The sequence below is a fragment of the Tachyglossus aculeatus genome, chromosome 27 (genome assembly GCF_015852505.1).
Source record: "Tachyglossus aculeatus isolate mTacAcu1 chromosome 27, mTacAcu1.pri, whole genome shotgun sequence".
Lineage (NCBI taxonomy): Eukaryota > Metazoa > Chordata > Mammalia > Monotremata > Tachyglossidae > Tachyglossus > Tachyglossus aculeatus.
This window is the reverse complement of record NC_052092.1, coordinates 3,164,226-3,184,954: the sequence shown is the minus strand read 5'-3', so window position 1 is coordinate 3,184,954 and position 20,729 is coordinate 3,164,226. Positions and strand designations below refer to the sequence as shown.

Genomic DNA, 20,729 nt, shown 5'->3' with positions numbered 1-20,729 from the left:
TAACTTCTCTGAGCCTCAGTTACCTCACCTGTAAAATGGGGATTAAGACCGTGAGCCCCATGTGGGACAACCTGATCACCTTGCATCTCCTCCGGCGCTTAGAACAGTGCTTTGCACATAGTAAGCGCTTAACAAATGCCATCATTATTATTATTATTATCATCATCTATTGGAGGGTCTGATGAACATGCCTCAGATCCACGCTAGCAACTCCAAGACCAGTTTAACATCATTCAGCCCAGATTAGAACCACCACCCACCAAACACACTAGTGCATTCTGTTAGCACCTAGATAGTTCACCGAGCCAGTTGTGTTGTGACTCACAGTCCGCATTCACGAAAAGCCCTTCAATGAGGGGATGTCTCAGAATCTCTCTCTCTCTCTCTCTGCTCTCTTGAAAAGGAAAATTGGTTGTGGACGGTTGGAAGCGGCACAGCTAAGGTGTTTTCGCCCCCACTGCGGTGCTCTGGGGAACTTCCTGGACTTCCCGGTGATGCTCCCGGGGCTTTTTTTTATTCCTCAAAAGCTGGGACTCTCCGTTCTCAATGGAGTTACCGGTCACAGATAGCAGGGTCATTTCTCAAACTGCCCAACAGGTAGCCCCAATCCTCCTCCAAGATCCTTAAACCAACTGGACTTGTCCTGAAAGCCCCTTATGGCCCGTGAATGCATCCACTAACTTTGTTTTACATACTGTACTTAGTACGGTGTTCTGCACACAATTAAGTGCTAAAAACCATGGTTTGATTGATGACTCCTATAGGCAGAGCTTCCCACAGACCCTCATTATATGGGGAGTAACGGATTGAGAGAATTTTATCCCAAACAGCACAACTGGGACTCGTCTAACTCAGTCGTATTTATTGAGCACTTACTGTGTGCTGAACACTGTACTGAGCGTTTGAAAGAGTACAATACAACAATAAAGAGATTCCCTGACAACCACGAGTTTACAGTCTACTAACTCTATTGCAACCTCTCAAGCGCTCAGTCCAGTGTCCTGCACCCACTAGACTGGAGGCTCCTTGCAGACAAGGATCATGTCTAGTAACTCTCTCCTAAGTGCTCAATCCACCGCTCTGCCCGCAGTAAACTGTAAGTTCCTTGAGGGCAGAGATTTTGGCTACTAACTCTACAGTCCTCTTCTAACAGTAGCCTGTCTCCGAGCGCAGGGATTGTGACTACTAACTCTCTTGAACTCTCCCAAGTACTGAGTCCAGGGTCCTGCCCACAGTAGAACAGAAGCTCCTTTAAGGCAGGGATTGTCTACTAACTCTACTGAGACCTCTGAAGTGCTCAGTCCAGTCCTCCATCCACAATAGACTGGACTCTCCTGGAGGTCGGGGATCTTGTCTACTAAATCTATTGCACGCTCTCAAGTGCTCAGTCCCATGCTCTGCCCACAAAAAAAGCACAATAGAAGCAGCATGGCTTGGTGGAAAGAGCCCGGGCTCGGGAGTCAGGACGTGAGTTCTAACCCTGGCTCCACCACTTGTCTGCTGTGTGACTTTGGGCAAGTCACTTAACTTCTCTGTGCCTCAGTTACCTCAGCTGTAAAATGGGGATGAAAACTGTGAGCCCCCATGGGACAACCTGATTACCCTGTATCTACCCCAGCGCTTAGAATAGGGGTAGGCACACAGTATGCGCTTAACAAATACCATAACTATTATTATTATTATTATTATTAATAGAGGTCATGGATTGTGTCTACTATTGTGCTCTCTCAAGTGACTTCTAGACTGTGAGCCCACTGTTGGGTAGGGACTGTCTCTGTATGTTGCCAACTTGTACTTCCCAAGCGCTTAGTACAGTGCTCTGCACACAGTAAGTGCTCAATAAATACGATTGATTGATTGATTGATCAGTCCAGTGCCCTGCCCACAGTAGATCGGAAGATCCTGGAGGGCAGGGATCTTGTCTAACTATTGCGCTCTCTCAAGTGCTCAGTTTGGTGCTCTGCCCACAAGAGGTCAGGGATCATGTCTATAATGCTACTGCGCTCTCTCAAGTGTTCAATTCAGCCCTCTTTCTACGGTAGACGGGTAGCTCCTGGAGGGCAAGGGGTGTGTCTACTAACTCCTGCTCTCTGCTAAGCGCTGTGCTGAGAGAAAGCGCACAGTACAGCCCCCCAGAGCGTTGGGCTGATGGGTTCGGGTCCCCAAAGGGCAAGTGAGCAAGCAAGACCCGGCAGTGTGTGGGATGAGAAGCAGCGTGGCTTAGTGAAAAGAGCCCGGGCTTGGGAGTCAGAGGTCATGGGTTCTAATCCCACCTCTGCCACTTGTCAGCTGTATGACCTTGGGCAAATCACTTCCCTTCTCTGGGCCTCAGTACCCTCATCTGTCAAATGAGGATGAAGACTAAGCCCCACGTGGGACAACCTGATGACCCTGTATCTTAGAACAGTGCTTGGCACATAGTAAACGCTTAACAAAACACCAACAATAGAGAAGCGCTGGGCATAGTAAGGGCTTAACAAAACACCACCAACAATTGAGAAGCCCTTGGAACATACTAAGCGCTTAACAAAACAACAGAGGTTGAACTGAGGCGCAGAGAAGTTAAGTGATTTGAGCAGTCACGTAGCTGACAAGTCACATAGCTGACAAGCGGCGGAGCTGGGATTAGAACCCATAACCTTTTTCCACTGAGCCACGCTGCTTCTCACCTGATCACCTTATAACCACCCCAGCGCTTAGAACAGTGCTTCTAAGTAAGCGCTTAATAAATGCCATCATTATTGTTATTATTGTTAAGTGCTTACTATGGGCTGAGCGCTGTTCGAAGATACAAGGTGATCAGATTGTCCCACGTGGGGCTCACTGGCTTCATCCCCACTTGACAGGGGAAGGGACTTGCCCAAAGTCGCCCAGCTGACAAGCGGCGGGGCCGGGATTAGAACCCACGACCTCTGGCTCCCCAGCCCGGACTCCTTCCACTGAGCCACGCGTGGGCTCACTTAACTTCTCTGTGCCTCAGTTCCCTCATCTGGAAAATGGGGATTAAGTCTGTGAGCCCCCGGTGGGACAACTTGATTACCTTGTATCTACCCCAGTGCTTAGAACAGTGCTTTGCACATAGTAAGCACTTAATAAATGCCATCATTATTATTATTATCTAGACTGTGAGCACACTGTTTTGTAGGGACCGTCTCTATATGTTGCCAACTTGTACTTCCCAAGCGCTTAGTACAGTGCTCTGCACACAGTAAGCGCTCAATAAACACGATTGACTGAATACAGGGCTCCGCACGTGGTAAGCGCTCAATGAAGCAGCGGGGCTCAGTGGAAAGAGCCCGGGCTTTGGCGTCAGAGGTCATGGGTTCAAATCCCGGCTCCACTGCTTAATAATAATAGTAATAATAATGATGGCATTCATTAAGCGCTTATTATGTGCAAAGCACTGTTCTAAGCACTGGGGGGATACAAGGTGATCAGGTTGTCCCACGTGGGGCTCACAGTCTTCATCCCCCACTTTACGGATGAGGGAACTGAGGCACAGAGAAGTGAAGTGACTTGCCCAAAGTCACGCAGCTGACAGCTGGTGGAGCCGGGATTTGAACCCATGACCTCTTGACTCCAAAGCCCGTGCTCTTTCCACTGAGCCACGCTGCTTCTCTACTTGTCAGCTGCGTGACTTTGGGCATGTCACTTAACTTCTCTGTGCCTCAGTTCCCTCATCTAGAAAATAGGGATTAAGTCTGTGAGCCTCCCATGGGCCAACTTGTATCTAGCCCAGCGCTTAGAACAGTGCTTTGCACATAGTAAGTGCTTAATAAATGCCATCATTATTATTATTATCTAGACTGTGAGCCCAAGTCTGTGATTACCTTGTATCTACCCCAGCGCTTAGAACAGTGCTTTGCACAGAGTTTAAGCGCTTAATAAATGCCATCGTTATTATTATTATTATCTAGACTGTGAGCACAAGTCTGTGAGCCCCCCGTGGGACAACTTGATTACCTTGTATCTACCCCTGTGCTTAGAACAGTGCTTTGCACATAGTAAGTGCTTAATAAAAGCCATTATTATTATCTAGACTGTCAGCCCGTTGTTGGGTAGGGCCCGTCTCTAGATGTTGCCAACTTGTACTTCCCAAGCGCTCAGCCCAGTGCTCTGCATGCAGGGCGCGATCAACAGATACGATTGAATGAACGACTGAATCAATCAATCAATAATAATAACAATAATGATGGCATTTATTAAGCGCTTACTATGTGCAAAGCACTGTTCTAAGTGCTGGGGAGGTTACAAGATGATCAGGTTGTCCCATGAGGGGCTCACACTTTGAATCCCCATTTTACAGATGAGGTCACTGAGGCCCAAAGAAGTGAAGTGACTTGCCCAAAGTCACCCAGCTGACAGTTGGCAGAGCTGGGATCAATCAATCATATTTATTGAGCGCTTGCTGTGTGCAGAGCACTAGACTAAGCGCTTGGGAAGTCCAAATTGGCAACATAGAGAGCCGGTCCCTACCCAACAGCGGGCTCACAGTCTAGAAGGGGGAGAAATGGACTGAAGGGGTATTATTCATTCAATCGTATTTATTGGGCACTTGTGTGCAGAGCACTGGACTAAGCGCTTGGGAGGTACAAGTTGGCAACATTCATTCATTCAATCGTATTTATTCATTCCTTCATTCAATCGTATTTATTGAGCGCTTACTGTGTGCAGAGCACTGGACTAGGCGCTTGGGAAGTACAAGTTGGCAACATTCATTCATTCAATCGTATTTATGCATTCAAATGTGTTTACTGAGCGCTTCATCATCAATCGTATTTATTGAGCGCTTACTGTGTGCAGAGCACTGTTATTATTCAATGCGACCGAGTGAAGGGTGGTTATTATTATTATTTTTCAATACGACCCGGCGGAGGGCCGAGTTCTGTCAATCAATCAATCGTATTTATGGAGCGCTTACTGTGTGCAGAGCACTGTACTAAGCTCTTGGGAAGTACAAGTTGGCGACATATAGACAGTCCCTACCCAACAGTGGGCTCACAGTCTAGAACAGGGAGACAGAGAACAAAACCAAACACATTAACAAAATAAAATAAATAGAATAGATATGTACAAGTAAAATAAATAGAATAATAAATGTGTACAAACATATATACAGGTGCTGTGGGGAAGGGAAGGAGGTAAGACCGGGGGATGAAGAGGGGGACGAGGGGGAGAGGAAGGAGTAATAAATCTGTACAAACATATATACAGGTGCTGTGGGGAAGGGAAGGAGGTAAGACAGGGGGATGAAGAGGGGGCCGAGGGGGAGAGGAAGGAGTAATAATAAATACGTACAAACATATATACAGGTGCTGTGGGGAAGGGAAGGAGGTAAGACGGGGGGGATGAAGAAGGGGGCCAGGGGGAGAGGAAGGAGTAATAAATCTGTACAAACATATACACAGGTGCTGTGGAGAAGGGAAGGAGGTAAGACGGGGGCAATGAAGAGGGGGACGAGGGGGAGAGGAAGGAGTATCTATTCCATTTATTTTATTTTGTTAGTACGTTTGGTTTTGTTCTCTGTCTCCCCCTTTCAGACTGTGAGCCCACTGTTAGGTAGGGACTGTCTCTATATGTTGCCAACTTGTACTTCCCAAGCACTTAGTACAGTGCTCTGCACACAGTAAGCGCTCAATAAATACGACTGATTGATTGATTGATTAATAATAAATCTGCGCAAACATATATACAGGTGCTGTGTGGAAGGGAAGGAGGTAAGACGGGGGGATGAAGAGGGAGAGAGGAAGGAGTAATAATAAATGTGTACAAACATATATACAGGTGCTGTGGGGAAGGGAAGGAGGTAAAACGAGGGGGATGAAGAGGGGGACAAGGGGGAGAGGAAGGAGTAATAATAGATCCGTACAAACATATATACAGGTGCTGTGGGGAAGGGAAGGAGTAATAATAAATCTGTACAAATATATATACAAGTACTGTGGGGAAGGGAAGGAGGTAAGACGGTGGATGAAGAGGGGAACGAGGGGGAGAGGAAGGAGTAATAATAGATCTGTACAAACATATATACAGGTGATGTGGGGAAGGGAAGGAGGTAAGACGGGGGGATGAAGACGGGGACGAGGGGGAAAGGAAGGAGTAATAATAGATCTGTACAAACATATATACAGGTGCTGTGGGGAAGGGAAGGAGGTAAGACGGGGGGATGAAGAGGGGGAGAGGAAGAAGTAATAATAAATCTGTACAAACATATATACAGGTGCTGTGGGGAAGGGAAGGAGGTAAGACGGGGGGATGAAGAGGGGGACGAGGGGGAGATGAAGGAGTAATAATAGCTCTGTACAAACATATATACACGTGCTGTGGGGAAGGGAAGGAGGTAATCAATCAATCAATCGTATTTATTGAGCGCTTACTGTGTGCAGAGCACTGTACTAAGCGCTTGGGAAGTCCAAGTCGGCAACACATAAAGACAGGCCCTACCCAACATTCATTCATTCAATCGTATTTATTGAGCGTTTACTGTGCGCAGAGCACTGGACTGAGCGCTTGGGAAGTCCAAGTCGGCAACACATAAAGACAGGCCCTACCCAACATTCATTCATTCAATCGTATTTATTGAGCGTTTACTGTGTGCAGAGCACTGGACTAAGCGCTTGGGAAGTCCAAGTCGGCAACACACAGAGACGGTCCCTACCCAACGGCGGGCTCACAGTCTAGAACGACAGTCTAGGTAAGACGGGGAGGATGAAGAGGGGGAGAGGAAGGAGGGGGCCTGAGCCCGGGAGTTACCTGCAGCTCGCACCAGGCCACCTCCACGGTGGTCTCGGTGTCCAGCCCCCGGTAGACGGTCTTGAAGGAGCCTCGCCCGATCTCGATGTCGAACTTGAGGAAGCGGCCGTCGTTGGAGAAGCCCACCGCCTTGGTCTCCAGCTCCTCGGTGTCGTCCTGCTGCCGCCGGCTGCGCTCCTCCGCCTCCCGGGAGCCCGCCGGGCTGCCCCCGGCGGGGGCCCTGTTGGGCGGGGACGACGAGGACGACGACGACGAGGAGGACGAGGAGGAGGAGGACGGGGCGGGGGGCGCCGACGACGACGACGGCGCCGACGCCGGCGGCGGCGGGCGGGCCGTCGGGGCGGCCCGGGGCAATCCGGGCAGCTCCAGGGCGGTGGTGTTGGAGTCGCAGATGACGCTCCGGCGGAAGAAGCGATGCTCCGGCTGGGCCGCCCCGCGCCGGTCCTTGTCCATGGTGTGGCGGCGGCGCCGGAACGGCGCGGGGAACGGAGGCGGCGGCGGCTCCTGCTCCTCCGACGGCTGAGGGGGGCCGTCCGGGGACTCCCCCGCCGCCGGGACCCAGCCGGACCCGTTCTTGGCGGGCGGCGGGGCGGCTGAGGCGGCGGCTGCTGCTGAGAGGAAGCGGTCCGCCGACATGTTGATCACGGACGGGCGATGAGGAGGAGGAGAAGAAGGGCGGCCCGAGCCGCCAGCAACGCCCGAGGCCTGGCCATCGCGAGGAGGAGGAGGAGAAGAAGGAGGGCCTCAGCGGGGCCTCCCCCCATGCCCGACGGGGGAGGGGGGAAAGGAGGCCGCCCCTTCGTCCCCTCAGGCCCGTCGACGTGGAGCGCCTTCTTTCCGCCCCTCACGGCCGGGGGACGCGCACGCGCAGCCCCCCCTCCTCCCGCTCCTCCTGTCAGAGGGGCTAAATGGCGACGGGCCCCGCGCCCTCCGCGCAGCCCCTCCCGTCCGAAGCCTCGCTCCGCGCAGGCGCAACCGCGCCCCCCCTCCCCGCAACGCCCCCTGGGACTCGTAGTTCGGGGCCGCGCGCCGAAGGCGGGAAAGCCGACGACGGCGCCCCCGGGGCATTCTGGGAGTCGTAGTTTTCTCCTCAGGCGCCCCCCCCCCACCCCGCTTTTCCTGATGATGGTGTTTCAATCAGTCAATCAATCAATCAGTCGTATTGATTGAGCGCTTACTGTGTGCAGAGCACTGTACTAAGCGCTTGGGAAGTACAGAGAAGCAGCGTGGCTCAGTGGAAAGCTACTGTGGCTGTGAGCCCACTGTTGGGTAGGGACTGTCTCTATATGTTGCCAACTTGTACTTCCCAAGCGCTTAGTACAGTGCTCTGCACACAGTAAGCGCTCAATAAATACGATTGATGATGATGATGAAAGAGCCCGGGCTTTGGAGTCAGAGGTCATGGGTTCGAATCCCGGCTCTGCCACATCAATCAATCAATCGTATTTATTGAGCGCTTACTGTGTGCACAGCACTGTACTAAGCGCTTGGGAACATATAGAGACAGTCCCTACCCAACAGTGGGCTCACAGTCTAAAGCTGATCAGGTTGTCCCATGTGGGGCTCACAATCTTAATCCCCATTTTACAGATGAGGTAACTGAGGCACAGACAAGTGAAGTGACTTGCCCGGAGTCACACAGCTGACAAGCGATGGAGCTGGAATTTGAACCCATGACCTCTGACTCTCAAGCCCGGGCTTTTTCCACTGAGCCTCGCTGCTTCTCTGGTAGTAGTATTGGTAGTATCAAAAGCTGGAGAGAAGGAGTAAACTATTTGGAGCCACCACCTCTTTCATCCCATGCCAAATGAAGGCGCAATTCTTCCTGCCCCTCCAACAACAGCATTACATTCATTCAGTCATATTTATTGAGCGCTTACTGTGTGCAGAGCACTGTACTAAGCGCTTGGGAAGTACAAGTTGGCAACATCTGGAGACGGTCCCTACCTAACAGCAGGCTCACAGTCTAGAAGGGGGAGATGACAGACAACAAAACAAAACATATTAACAAAATAAAATAAATAGAATAGTAAATAAGTACAAGTAAAATAGAGTAATAAATAAATAATAAATAAACAGCAGCAACCTGAGTCACCCCGAAAGAAGATGCTAGGTGTGTGACCTCGGGCAAGACACTTCACTTCTCTGGGCCTCAGTTCTCTCATCTGTAAAATGGGGATTAAGACCGTGAGCCCCACGTGGGACAACCCGATCACCTTGTATCCCCCCCAGCGCTTAGAACAGCGCTTGGCCCATAGTAAGCGCTTAACAAATACCATCATTATTTTTATTGCAGAGTTTCTCCTTTGCAGCTCTACTCAGAGTTGGGTTCAGCCATCGACAGACCTAATAGTAACAACAACAGTGGGCAGGGAACATACCCATCCCGCCGTCGACCCCCGGCCCACGTCCTCCCCCTGGCCCAGGATGCCCTCCCTCCGCACAGCCGCCAAGCTAGTTCTCTTCCTCCCTTCAAAGCCCTCCTGAGAGCTCACCTCCTCCAGGAGGCCTTCCCAGACTGAGCCCCCTTTCCTCTCCCCCTTCCCATCCCCCCGCCCTACTTCCCCACAGCACCTGTATATATGTTTGTACAGATTTATTAAACTATTTATTTTGCTTGTACATATTTACTATTCTATCTATTTTATTTTGTTACTATGTGCTGTTTTGTTGTCTGCCTCCCCCTTCAAGACTGTGAGCCCGCTATTGGGTAGGGACCGTCTCTATATGTTATCAATTTGTACTTCCCAAGCTCTTAGTACAGTGCTCTGCACACAGTAAGCGCTCAATAAATACGATTGAATGAATGAATGAACGAATGTGACTTCCTGGCTCGCCACAGCAGTCCGCAGAGCATAGGAGAAGAGCGTGGCTCAGTGGAAAGAGCACGGGTTTTGGAGTCAGGGGTCATGGGCTCAAATCATCATCATCATCATCAATCGTATTTATTGAGCGCTTACTGTGTGCAGAGCACTGTACTAAGCACTTGGGAAGTACAAGTTGGCAACATATAGAGACAGTCCCTACCCAACAGTGGGCTCACAGTCTAAAAGGTAGTCACAAGGTTTCTGCTGCATAGGGACGGGGCATGGGCCTGGGAGTCACAGGGTTTGCTGCCATTTGTCTGCTGCATGGGGTTAGGGCACGGGCCTGGGAGTCATCATCATCAATCGTATTTATTGAGCGCTTACTGTGTGCAGAGCACTGTACTACGTGCTTGGGAAGTACAAGTTGGCAACATGTAGAGACAGTCCCTACCCAACAGTGGGCTCACAGTCTAAAAGGTAGTCACAAGGTTTCTGCTGCATAGGAACGGGGCATGGGCCTAGTAGTCACAAGGTTTGCTGCCATTTGTCTGCTGCATGGGGCTAGGACACGGGCCTGGGAGTCATCATCATCAATCGTATTTATTGAGCGCTTACTGTGTGCAGAGCACTGTACTAAGCGCTTGGGAAGTACAAGTTGGCAACAGATAGAGACAGTCCCTACCCAACAGTGGGCTCACAGTCTAAAAGGTAGTCACAAGGTTTCTGCTGCATAGGGATGGGGCATGGGCCTGGGAGTCACAGGGTTTGCTGCCATTTGTCTGCTGCATGGGGTTAGGGAACGGGCCTGGGAGTCATCATCATCAATCGCATTTATTGAGCGCTTACTGTGTGCAGAGCACTGTACTAAGCGCTTGGGAAGTACAAGTTGGCAACATATAGAGACAGTCCCTACCCAACAGTGGGCTCACAGTCTAAAAGGTAGTCACAAGGTTTCTGCTGCATAGGGACGGGGTACGGGCCTGGGAGTCACAAGGTTTGCTGCCATTTGTCTGCTGCATGGGGTTAGGGCACGGGCCTGGTAGTCATCATCATCAATCGTATTTATTGAGTGCTTACTGTGTGCAGAGCACTGCTCTAAGCGCTTGGGAAGTACAAGTCCTGGCTCTGCCAATTGTCAGCTGGGTGACTTTGGGCAAGTCGCTTAACTTCTCTGTGCCTCAGTTCCCTCATCTGTAAAATGGGGATTAAGACTGTGAGCCCCCAGTGGGACAACCTGATCTCCTTGTAACATCCCCAGCGCTTAGAACAGTGCTTTGCACATAGTAAGCGCTTAATAAATGTCATCATTATTAGTAGTAGTAGTAGTACAGTGCTCTGCACACAGTAAGTGCTCAATAAATACGATTGAATGAATGAATGAATGAATGAATGAACTTCCTCCTGGCTTGCCGCAGCGGTCTGCAAAGCATAGGAGAAGTAGCATGGCTCAGTGGAAAGAGCACGGGCTTTGGAGTTGGAGGTCATGGGTTCAAATCCCGGCTCTACCAATTGTCAGCTGGGTGACTTTGGGCAAGTCACTTCACTTCTCTGGGCCTCAGTGACCTCATCTGTAAAACGGGGATTAAGACTGTGAGCCCCACGTGGGACAACCTGATCACTTTGTAACCTCCCCAGCGCTTAGAACAGTGCTTTGCACATAGTAAGCACTTAATAAATGCCATTATTATTATTATTATCATTATGAGAAGCAGCGTGGCTCAGTGGAAAGAGCCCGGGCTTTGGAGTCAGAGGTCATGGGTTCAAATCCCAACTCAGCCACTTGTCAGCTATGTGGCTTTGGGCAAGTCACTTAACTTCTCTGTGCCTCAGTTACATCATCTGTCAAATGGGGATGAAGACTGTGAGCCCCCCGTGGGACAACCTGATCGTCTTGTAACCTCCCCAGCGCTTAGAACAGTGCTTTGCACATAGTAAGCGCTTAATAAATGCCATCATTATTATTATGGGAGCCTGAGGCTGTGCCACAAACGCGGCCACCAGGGGGCGCCAGGCCGGGTCTGGAAAGGGGGGCGCGGGCGGTCAACCCCGGTGGAGCGCGCCCCCTATGGGAAAGGATTGAGTGGTGCAGCCCAGAGGTCCCAGCTGTTCCAGCGCCCGTCGACTTTGCGGGAGAATTTGGATTTTTGTCCCTCTTCCCTGGAGCCTGCGCTGGATATTCCAGTTGTAATGGAGCGATGTAATGTAATGCCTTACCCACGCATCCATTCAATCGTATTTATTGAGCGCCTACTGGGTGCAAAGCACTGTCCTAAGCGCGTGGGAGACAGCTTTCCTGTCCCACCATTGACCCCCAGCCCACGACCTTCCCTGGGCCTGGAATGCCCTCCCTCTGCCCATGCGCCGAGCTAGCTCTCTTCCTCCCTTCAAGGCCCTACTGAGAGCTCATCTCCTCCAGGAGGCCTTCCCAGACTGAGCCCCTTCCTTCCTCTCCCCCTCGTCCCCCTCTCCATCCCCCTCTCCATCCCCCGCATCTTACCTCCTTCCCTTCCCCACAGCACCTGTATATATGTATATATGTTTGTACATATTTATTACTCTATTTATTTATTTTACTTGTACCTATCTATTCTATTTATTTTATTTTGTTAGTATGTTTGGTTTTGTTCTCTGTCTCCCCCTTCTAGACTGTGAGCCCGCTGTTGGATAGGGACTGTCTCTATATGTTGCCAGCTTGTACTTCCCAAGCACTTAGTACAGTGCTCTGCACACAGTAAGCGCTCAATAAATACGATTGATTGATTGATTTATTGATTATACCAATAAGCAGACACATTATTACTCTATTTATTTATTTTACTTGTACATATCTATTCTATTTATTTTATTTTGTTAATATGTTTTGTTTTGTTCTCTGTCTCCCCCTTCTACACTGTGAGCCCGCTGTTGGGTAGGGACCGTCTCTATATGTTGGCAACTTGTACTTCCCAAGCGCTTAGTATAGTGCTCTAGCACACAGTAAGCGCTCAATAAATACGATTGATTGATTGATTGATTCCCCTGCCCACAGCGAGCTTACAAACGGTCACTCATTCATTCATTCAATCGTATTTTATGAGCGCTTACTGTGTGCAGAGCACTGGACTATGCGCTTGGGAAGTCCAAGTCGGCAACATATAGAGACGGTCCCTACCCAACAGCGGGCTCACAGTCTAGAAGGGGGAGACGGACAACAAAACAAAACATATTAACAAAATAAAATAAATAGAATAGTAAATATGTACAAGTAAAATAAATCGATTAATAAATATGTACAAACATATATACAGGTGCTGCGGGGAAGGGAAGGAGGGTACTGTCATGGAGAAGGTAGCAACTCTCTTTGAACCAAAGCTTCGTATGGAAAGAGACACAAGGGGACAAAAGAGAAAACAGCTCCGGGACCTGTATTAATTCATTCAATCATATTTATTGAGTGCTTACTATGTGCAGAGCACTGTACTAAGCGCTTGGGAAGTGCAGGTCGGCAACAGAGACGGTCCCTATCCTGTGTATATTCTATGGATCTATTCTGATGGTATTGACGCCTATCTACTTGCTTTGTTTTGTTATCTGTCCCCCCCTTCTAGACCGTGAGCCTGTTGTTGGGCTGGGATTGCCTCTGTTGCCGAATTGTACTTTCCAAGCGCTTAGTACAGTGCTGTGCACACAGTATGCGCTCAATAAATACGATTGAATGAATAAACTCGATTGAATGAATTAATGAAAGTAATCAGGTTGGACACAGTCCACGTCCCACCGGGAGCTCACAGTCTCAATCCCCATTTTACAGATGAGGGGACTGAGGCCCAGAGAAGTGAAGTGACTTACCCAAGGTCACACAGCCAGACCAGTGGCAGAGACAGAATTAGAATCCAGGCCCTTCTGACTCCTAGGCTCAGGCTGTTTCCATTAACTTTTTTTTTGTCCCAGCGCTTAGAACAGGGTTTGACTCATAGCAAGTGCCTAACAAATACCATTAAAAAAAAAAAAAGAGGCAAGATGGATATAATTAGTCTGCCCATCCCCCTGGCTCCACACCATTATTTAACGTGCCTGTGGTTTCTGGTATCTGCGGAGGAGGTTTTCCCTTTCCACCCTGCACTGGGTGACTATTTTCTCTGGGAACCTGAGTCCGGCAACGTCTCCCCAGTGAGAATCTCCTCAGCAGTCTCCCACCAAGTCTCAACCCTCTGTCTCCTCTTGCTAGCAGCGAGGGGTGTGAGACGCAGAGTGGCCCAGGGGAAATAATAATTAACAATAGTTGTAGTATTTGTTAGGCGCTTACTAGGTGCCAAACACTAGGGGACATATAAGATTATCGGGTCCCACTGGAGGACTCAGAGACTAAGTAGGACTGTGTCTGACCCAAGTGTGTTGTATCTACCCCAGAGTGTAGTATGATGCCTGGCACATAGTAAGCACTTTAACAAATACCAACAGTAAGCGCTCAATAAATATGATCTAACGAATGAATGAAATACCCCAAGTATTATTATTATTACTAGGAGGGAGAACAGGGATTGAATCCCCATTTTGCAGATAAGGGAGTTGGGACACAGAGAAGTGAAGACCCGTAATTGTGGCATTTGTTAAGTTTTTACTATGTGCCAAACGCTGTTTTAAGAGCTGGGGTATACACAGGATAATCAGGACACACATGGGCCTGTAGTCTAAATAGGAGCAAGAACAGGAATGGAATCCCCAGTTTACAGGTGAGGGAACTGAGGCGTAGAAAAATTGAGTGACTTGCCCAAGGTCACACAGCAGGTAAATGGTGGAGCTGGGTTTCAAACTCTTGCTATCAGGCTCTTTCCACTAGGCCCCGCTGCTTCTCTGAGTATAGGCCTGGAAATCAGAGACCTTTTTTATCATTATTCAAATTATTATTATTATTATAACAGGGAGAGAACAATATAACAGAGTTGATAGATTCCCTGCCCACAGAATGCTTACGGTCTAGAGGGGGAGACAGATATTAATATAAACAAATGACAGCTATGGACATAGGTGGTTTATTTGCAATCGGTAATTTTATTTATTTATAGTAATGTCTGTCTCCCCCTCTAGACTGTAAGCTCACTGTGAGCAGGGAACATGGCTACTAATTCTCCCAAGCACTCAGAGTAGTGCCCTGCACATAATAAGCGCTCAAAAAATGCAATTGAAAAATTGTGGTATTTGTTATGCGCTTACTAGGTGCCAGACACTGTACTGAGCGCTGGGGTGGATACAAACAAATTGGGTTGGACCAAGTCCCTGTCCCACATGGGGCTCACAGTCTTAATCTCCATCTCACAGACGAGGTGACTGCCACACTGAGAAGTGAAGTGACTTGCCCAAGGTCACACAGCAGATGAGTAGCGGAACCAGGATTAGAACCCCGGTCCTTCCAACTTCCAAGCCAGTACTCCTTCCACTAGACCTCGCTGCTTCTCTGAAAATTGTCACCGACTGTCTGACTGGCAAATCTTCATTTTTCCAGGGAAGGTGCTGAGATGATATGCCATCCCCATCCCAAGCGGTCCCCAGGCAGATGGGCTTTTCCCCAGCGGGATGGCCTCGGAATGATGTGTGGGAGGAGCCCCTCCACCAGCCAAGACTGAGAACGACTCTCCATCCCCTCACCCCCTCCTCCTTCACCTCCCTTCTCTTCTTCATCCCAGCCCACACCCTCCACTCCTCTACCGCTAACTTCCACACTGGGCCTCGTTCTCACCTGTCCCGCCATCCACCTCTGGCCCACCTCCTACCTCTGACCTGGAATGCCCTCCTTCCTCACATCCAAACTATCCCTCTTCCCCCCTTCAAAGCCCTACTGAAAGCTCAACTCCTCCAGGAGGCCTTCCCTGTCTGAGCCCCTCTTTTCCTCTGCTGCTCCTCCCCTCCCCATCGCCCCTACTTCCTCCCTCTGCTCGACCCCCTCCCCACCCCACAGCACTTGTGTATATATGGACGTATTTATTATTCTATTTATTTTATTCATGATATGTATATATCTAGAATTCTATTTATTTATTTTGATGGCATTGACGCCTGTCAACTTGTTTTGTTTTGTTGTCTGTCTCCCCAACTTCTAGACAATGAGCCTGTTGTTGGGTAGGGATTGTCTCTATCTGTTGCCAAATTGTGCTACCCAAGTGCTTAGTACAGTGCTCTGCACACAGTAAGCGCTCAATAAATATGATTGACTGACTGACTGACTAAATGAATGAATGAATGAATGAACAGGTCCCTGCCCTTGAGGAGCTTACGGTTTAATCGGATTATCTCTGCCCCAATACTCGATGTGTCTGTTCCTGTTGCCTCGGGATCAGGCTGCCTGCTGGCTTGGCAGATTTTTCCCTGAGAACTTCCAGCCCGGGTGTGTCCAGGGTGCACGGAGTTTTTCCTTCTCTCTTTCCCCCTTTGCTCAGGATCTCGTTCCTTCTTCTCCTTGGGCACACCTCAGGCAGCGTGGAAGGAGTTGGGAGAGGAATCTGTCTCTTTTCAATCGATCGTTCATTCATTTATTCATTCATTCAATCAAATTTACTGAGCGCTTACTGGGTGCAAAACACTGTACTAAGCACTTGGGAGAGTACAACACAACAATAAACAGACACATTCCTTGCCCACAACAAGCTCACAGTCTGGGGGTGGGGGTAGACATTAATATAAATAAATACATAGATAGATCAATAAATTAATAAATATCAAAAATCAATCAATAGTACTATTGTGGTATTTGTTAAGTGCTTAGTATGTGTAAGGCACTGTACTAAGCACTGGGGTAGATACAGGCGATTCAGGTTGGACAAAGTCCCTGTCCCACATGGGGCTCACGGTCTTAATCCCTATTTTACAGATGAGGGAACTGAGGCACAAAGAAGTCAAGTGACTTGCCCAAGGACACACACAGCAGACAAGAGGCAGAGCCGGCATTAGAACCCAGGTCCTTCTAACCCCCAGGCCCGGGCTCTAACCATTAGGCAACGCTGCTTCTGTTGGATCTTCTATCCTGAAAATGGACTGGAAATGTGGGAGAGAGCCACAAAGGCTGGGTCTTGTTCTGGTCCGCTCAGTATTCATCGACTCCTTACATGGGAGCTCAGCAGCATCCTGATGCTTGCAAGTCCATATTGGAAAACAGACATGGCCTCAAGGATCTTCCACTCTAGTAGGGGAGACGAGGCAGAACCACATGAAGTAGTGTGGCATAGCGGCTAGAGCCCAAGCCTGGGGGTCAGCGGGATCTGGGTTTTAATCCCACATCCGCCACTCGTCAGCTGTGTGACTCTAGGAAAGTCACTTCACTTCTCTGGGCCTCAGTTCCCTCATCTGGAAAATGGGAATCAAGAATGTGGAACAGGGACTGCGTCCAACCCGATTAACTTTCGTCTATCCTAGTGCTTAGAACAGTGCTCGGTGCATAATAAGAGCTTACAAGTATCATAATGACAATAACTATTATTAGTATTATTGCTACATAAATCTGTAGAGACACAGTCAACGCAACAGGGAACTGAGAGGGAGAACTGATTCTGGGATGATGCTGGGGGTGGGAGGAGAGAGTGGGGGTAACCCTGGAGAGCTTCCGGAGGGGGAGAGGCAGGCTAGAGCCAGTGGGGAGTGAAAATGTCCATTGGCGACTGGTTCCAGGTTTGGGAAAAGAGGCTCTCAATCAATCAATCAATCAATCGTATTTATTGAGCGCTTACTATGTGCAGAGCACTGTATTAAGCGCTTGGGAAGTACAAATTGGCAACACATAGAGACAGTCCCTACCCAACAGTGGGCTCACAGTCTAAAAGGGGGAGACAGAGAACAGAACCAGACATACCAACAAAATAAAATAAATAGGATAGAAATGTACAAGTAAAATAAATAAATAAATAAGTAAATAAATAGAGTAATAAATATGTACAGAATCTCAGAATCTCAACAACGGATTCTGACTCATCCTAGAGGAGGGGAGAGACAATCACTCTGGCTCCCAGTTCAGAACATGGAATCTCGGCTTCCGGAGACAGTCGGGGAGGGACGAGTTTTTGGAAGAATTATCATCAGCAACAACAACCACAAATTCCTGGGGGCTGAGACAGCGCAGGGCTTGACGGTTAACCCAAGCTGCCTCCTTTTCAACCCACGAAAGAGAGGTTTTGCCGCGAACTCTTGGTGTCCCAGGAGCAGCCTAAATCCATTTTCAATCAATGTATAATTTTGATTCAGTGTCTACCATGTGCAGAGCACTGTACTGAGCGCTTAGAAGGGGATAAGGAGATAGAGAATCGCTTTTCCTGGACAGCATTTTCTCGGACGGGGTTTCTGATTCATCCAGGAGCCTGTCTGACTGACAGCTAGTGCTCAGGGGTGCTAATCCTGGACCCTCTAGTACAGAACAGATAAAACAAAGGAATTGCTTTTCACAAGGAACGGGAGAATCTTCGAAAGCAGTCGGTCAGTCAGTCGCTTAGTGTGTGCGGAGCACTGTGTTAAGTGCTTGGGAGAATACAATATAACAATAAACAAGACACATTCCCTTCCCACAGAGAGCTTAAAGTCTAGAGGAAGGCAGGCTATTATTGGCTAAGTCTCAGTGTCAGTATCAACTAGTTGAGAAGCAGCATGGCCTAGTGGATAGAGCCCGGGCCTGGGAATCAAAAGGACCTGGGTTCAAATCCCAGCTCTGCCCCTTGCCTGCTGTGTGACACAGGGCAAGTCACTTCACCTCTCTGTGTCTCAGTTATTTCATCTGTAAAATGGGGATGAAGACTGTGAGCCCCATGTGGGACAGGGACTGCGTCCAACCTGATTAGCTTGTATCTACCCCAGTGCTTAAAACAGTACTTGACACACGGTAAACACTTAATACCATCATCATCATTATCACTAGTACAGTGCTCTGCACACAGTAAGCGTCCAAAATATATCACTGACGGACATTGTAAGAGCTTAACAAAGACCATACAAAAAAAGATAATACAATGAATGAACAAACAATGAACTGGGGCTTTTTGTGTCTGTTGGATAGGATCAGCTGACTTCTCTGCCATCCAAGCCAGTTGAATGTTTCCAACGATGACTCTGCAAGAGCCACAGCTGGATTTTGTTGATGGTGTTGTAAGAGACATGTCACAACGGGTAGTTGCAGATTACCAATCGTACCATCACCACAATGGCACACTACAGGTGTGAACAATCCCATCAGCTGTTCCGCTCCAAGTAAGATGCAATGCCCTCTACACTGCTAGCTTGTTGAGGGCACAGAAGGTGCCTGCTCATTCAGTTGCCTTGTCCTCCCCCAAGTGCTTCATCCAGTGCTCTGCACATAGTAAGCGCTCAATAAAAGTGATTGACTATTATTAGTATTAGGTAGGCTTTAGCAAATATACATATCTGAGGGTGAGAAAATGGGTGAAATAGACCAGAAGGAATGGAATAATTGAAGAACAGATAAACTGAAAAATCGTGGGACTGGCTTTTTTGTCATTGTTTGTAAATGGTATTTGTTAAGCTCTTACTATCGGAATGGATACAGTCCTTCCCTCTACCTTCTCCATGTCCTCCAGCCCGGGAGGTGTATTTTGGCTCTTCCCTACCGGGAGGGAGAGGAAAGAGTTTTCCCAGACAGACCGGAACACCCTCCCTCCTCATATCTGACAGACAATCACTCTCTTCCCCCTTCAAAGCTTAATCGATCTCCTCCAAGAGGCCTTCCCTGACTAAGCCCTCCTTTCCTCTTCTCCCTGTCCCTTCTGCATCATCCTGACTTGCTCCTTTTATTCATCCCTCCTCCCAGACGCACAGCACTTACATCCATATCTGCCATTTCTTTCTTTCTGTTAATATCTGTCTCCCCGTCTAGACTGTAAGCTTGTTGTGGGCAGGGAATATCTGCTTCTTGTTATATCTTACTCTCCCAAGAGCGTAGTCCAGTGCTCTGCACACAGTAAGCGCTCAATAAATATGATGGAATGAATGCACAGCATTTTCTGAAATTATCTGGCTGAGTTCTTTGAGCATAACTGGGCTGTGGTTTCCTCTAGCAGTCAATGAGGCTCTGTGCAGATTTCTCTGGAGTGGGGGAGTGGGGCGGGGGAGACGGTGGAAGGCTGCGGGGAATGACCACATGGGAGAGAGGGGAGTTGGGATTCTAGGAAAAAGGTTTGCCTGATCCAGTGGCCAAACTTAGCCCCAGCACCCAGTGGTTCCTGGGACGCTGTCTCCTAGTGTTCTGCACACAGTGAGTGCTCAATAAATATGGCTGACTGAATGAGCAAATATAACTGCCCATGCTCAGCCTGGATGTCAGGAGTCCCAGACTTGAGTCTCGGCTCGGCCCTGACCTCTTTGCTGTGGGACCTCGGGCAAATCGCTTCACCTCTCTGGGCCTCAGTTTCCTCATCTGTATCATCATCATCAGTGGTATTTATTGAGCTCTTACTGTGTGCAGAGCATCAGACTAAGTGCCTGGGAGAGGACAACAAAATCGAGTCGGTAGACAGGTTCCCTGCCCACATCGAGCTTACAGTAAAAAGGAGGAAAGGGACATTAATATAAATAAATAATTTATGACAGATTGTGGATTGGGTCCAGTCTCACAATCTTAATAATAATAATAATCGTGGTATTTGTTAAGCACTTACTATATACCAGGCATTGAATTAAACACCAGGGTGGATACGAGCAAATCGAGTTGGACACAATCCTTGTCCCACATGGGGTTCACAGTCTCAATCCCTAATTAACAGATGTGGTAACTGAGGCCCAGAGAAGTGAAGTGACTTGCCCAAGGCCACACAGCAGGTAAGTGGCAGAGCCGGGATTAGAACACAGGTCCTTCTGACTCCCGATACCTTCCCTATCGGCGCTTAGCACAGTATAGGTGAAGAAGAAATGCCATAATTATAAGGACTCCAAGGTGCCATCCTTAGACTGTCAGCTTATTTTGGACAGGGAATGTGTATATTTATTGTTATATTGTACCCTCCAAGGTTAGTTCAGTGCTCTGCACATAGTAAGTGCTCAATAAATAGCATTGATTGATTGAAGTCGACCTAGTCAGCCTCTCTGGCCCTGATTCCCGATTGTTCTGCGTTAGTAGAAATACTCAGTCCACACTGAGATTAAGTCCCACGGCATTCTGGGACTTGTGGTTAGGATATCCCAGATCGCTGGGGGTGTTTTAAC

General features: G+C 48.7%; 1 protein-coding gene across 1 annotated transcript in view; it reads right to left on the bottom strand.

The window, feature by feature from the left end:
- Window positions 1–7,597, bottom strand: part of WNK1 (WNK lysine deficient protein kinase 1) — a 148,897-nt gene extending 141,300 nt beyond the window's left edge. The window contains exons 1-2 of the mRNA XM_038767736.1: window positions 7,069–7,597; window positions 6,754–7,011 (exon numbers count right to left, since the gene is read on the bottom strand). Of these exons, the coding sequence (XP_038623664.1) occupies window positions 6,754–7,011; window positions 7,069–7,389 (579 nt within the window). The 5' untranslated portion in view covers window positions 7,390–7,597. The remainder of the gene's footprint in view (window positions 1–6,753; window positions 7,012–7,068) is intronic.
- Window positions 7,598–20,729: the final 13,132 nt, after the last annotated feature.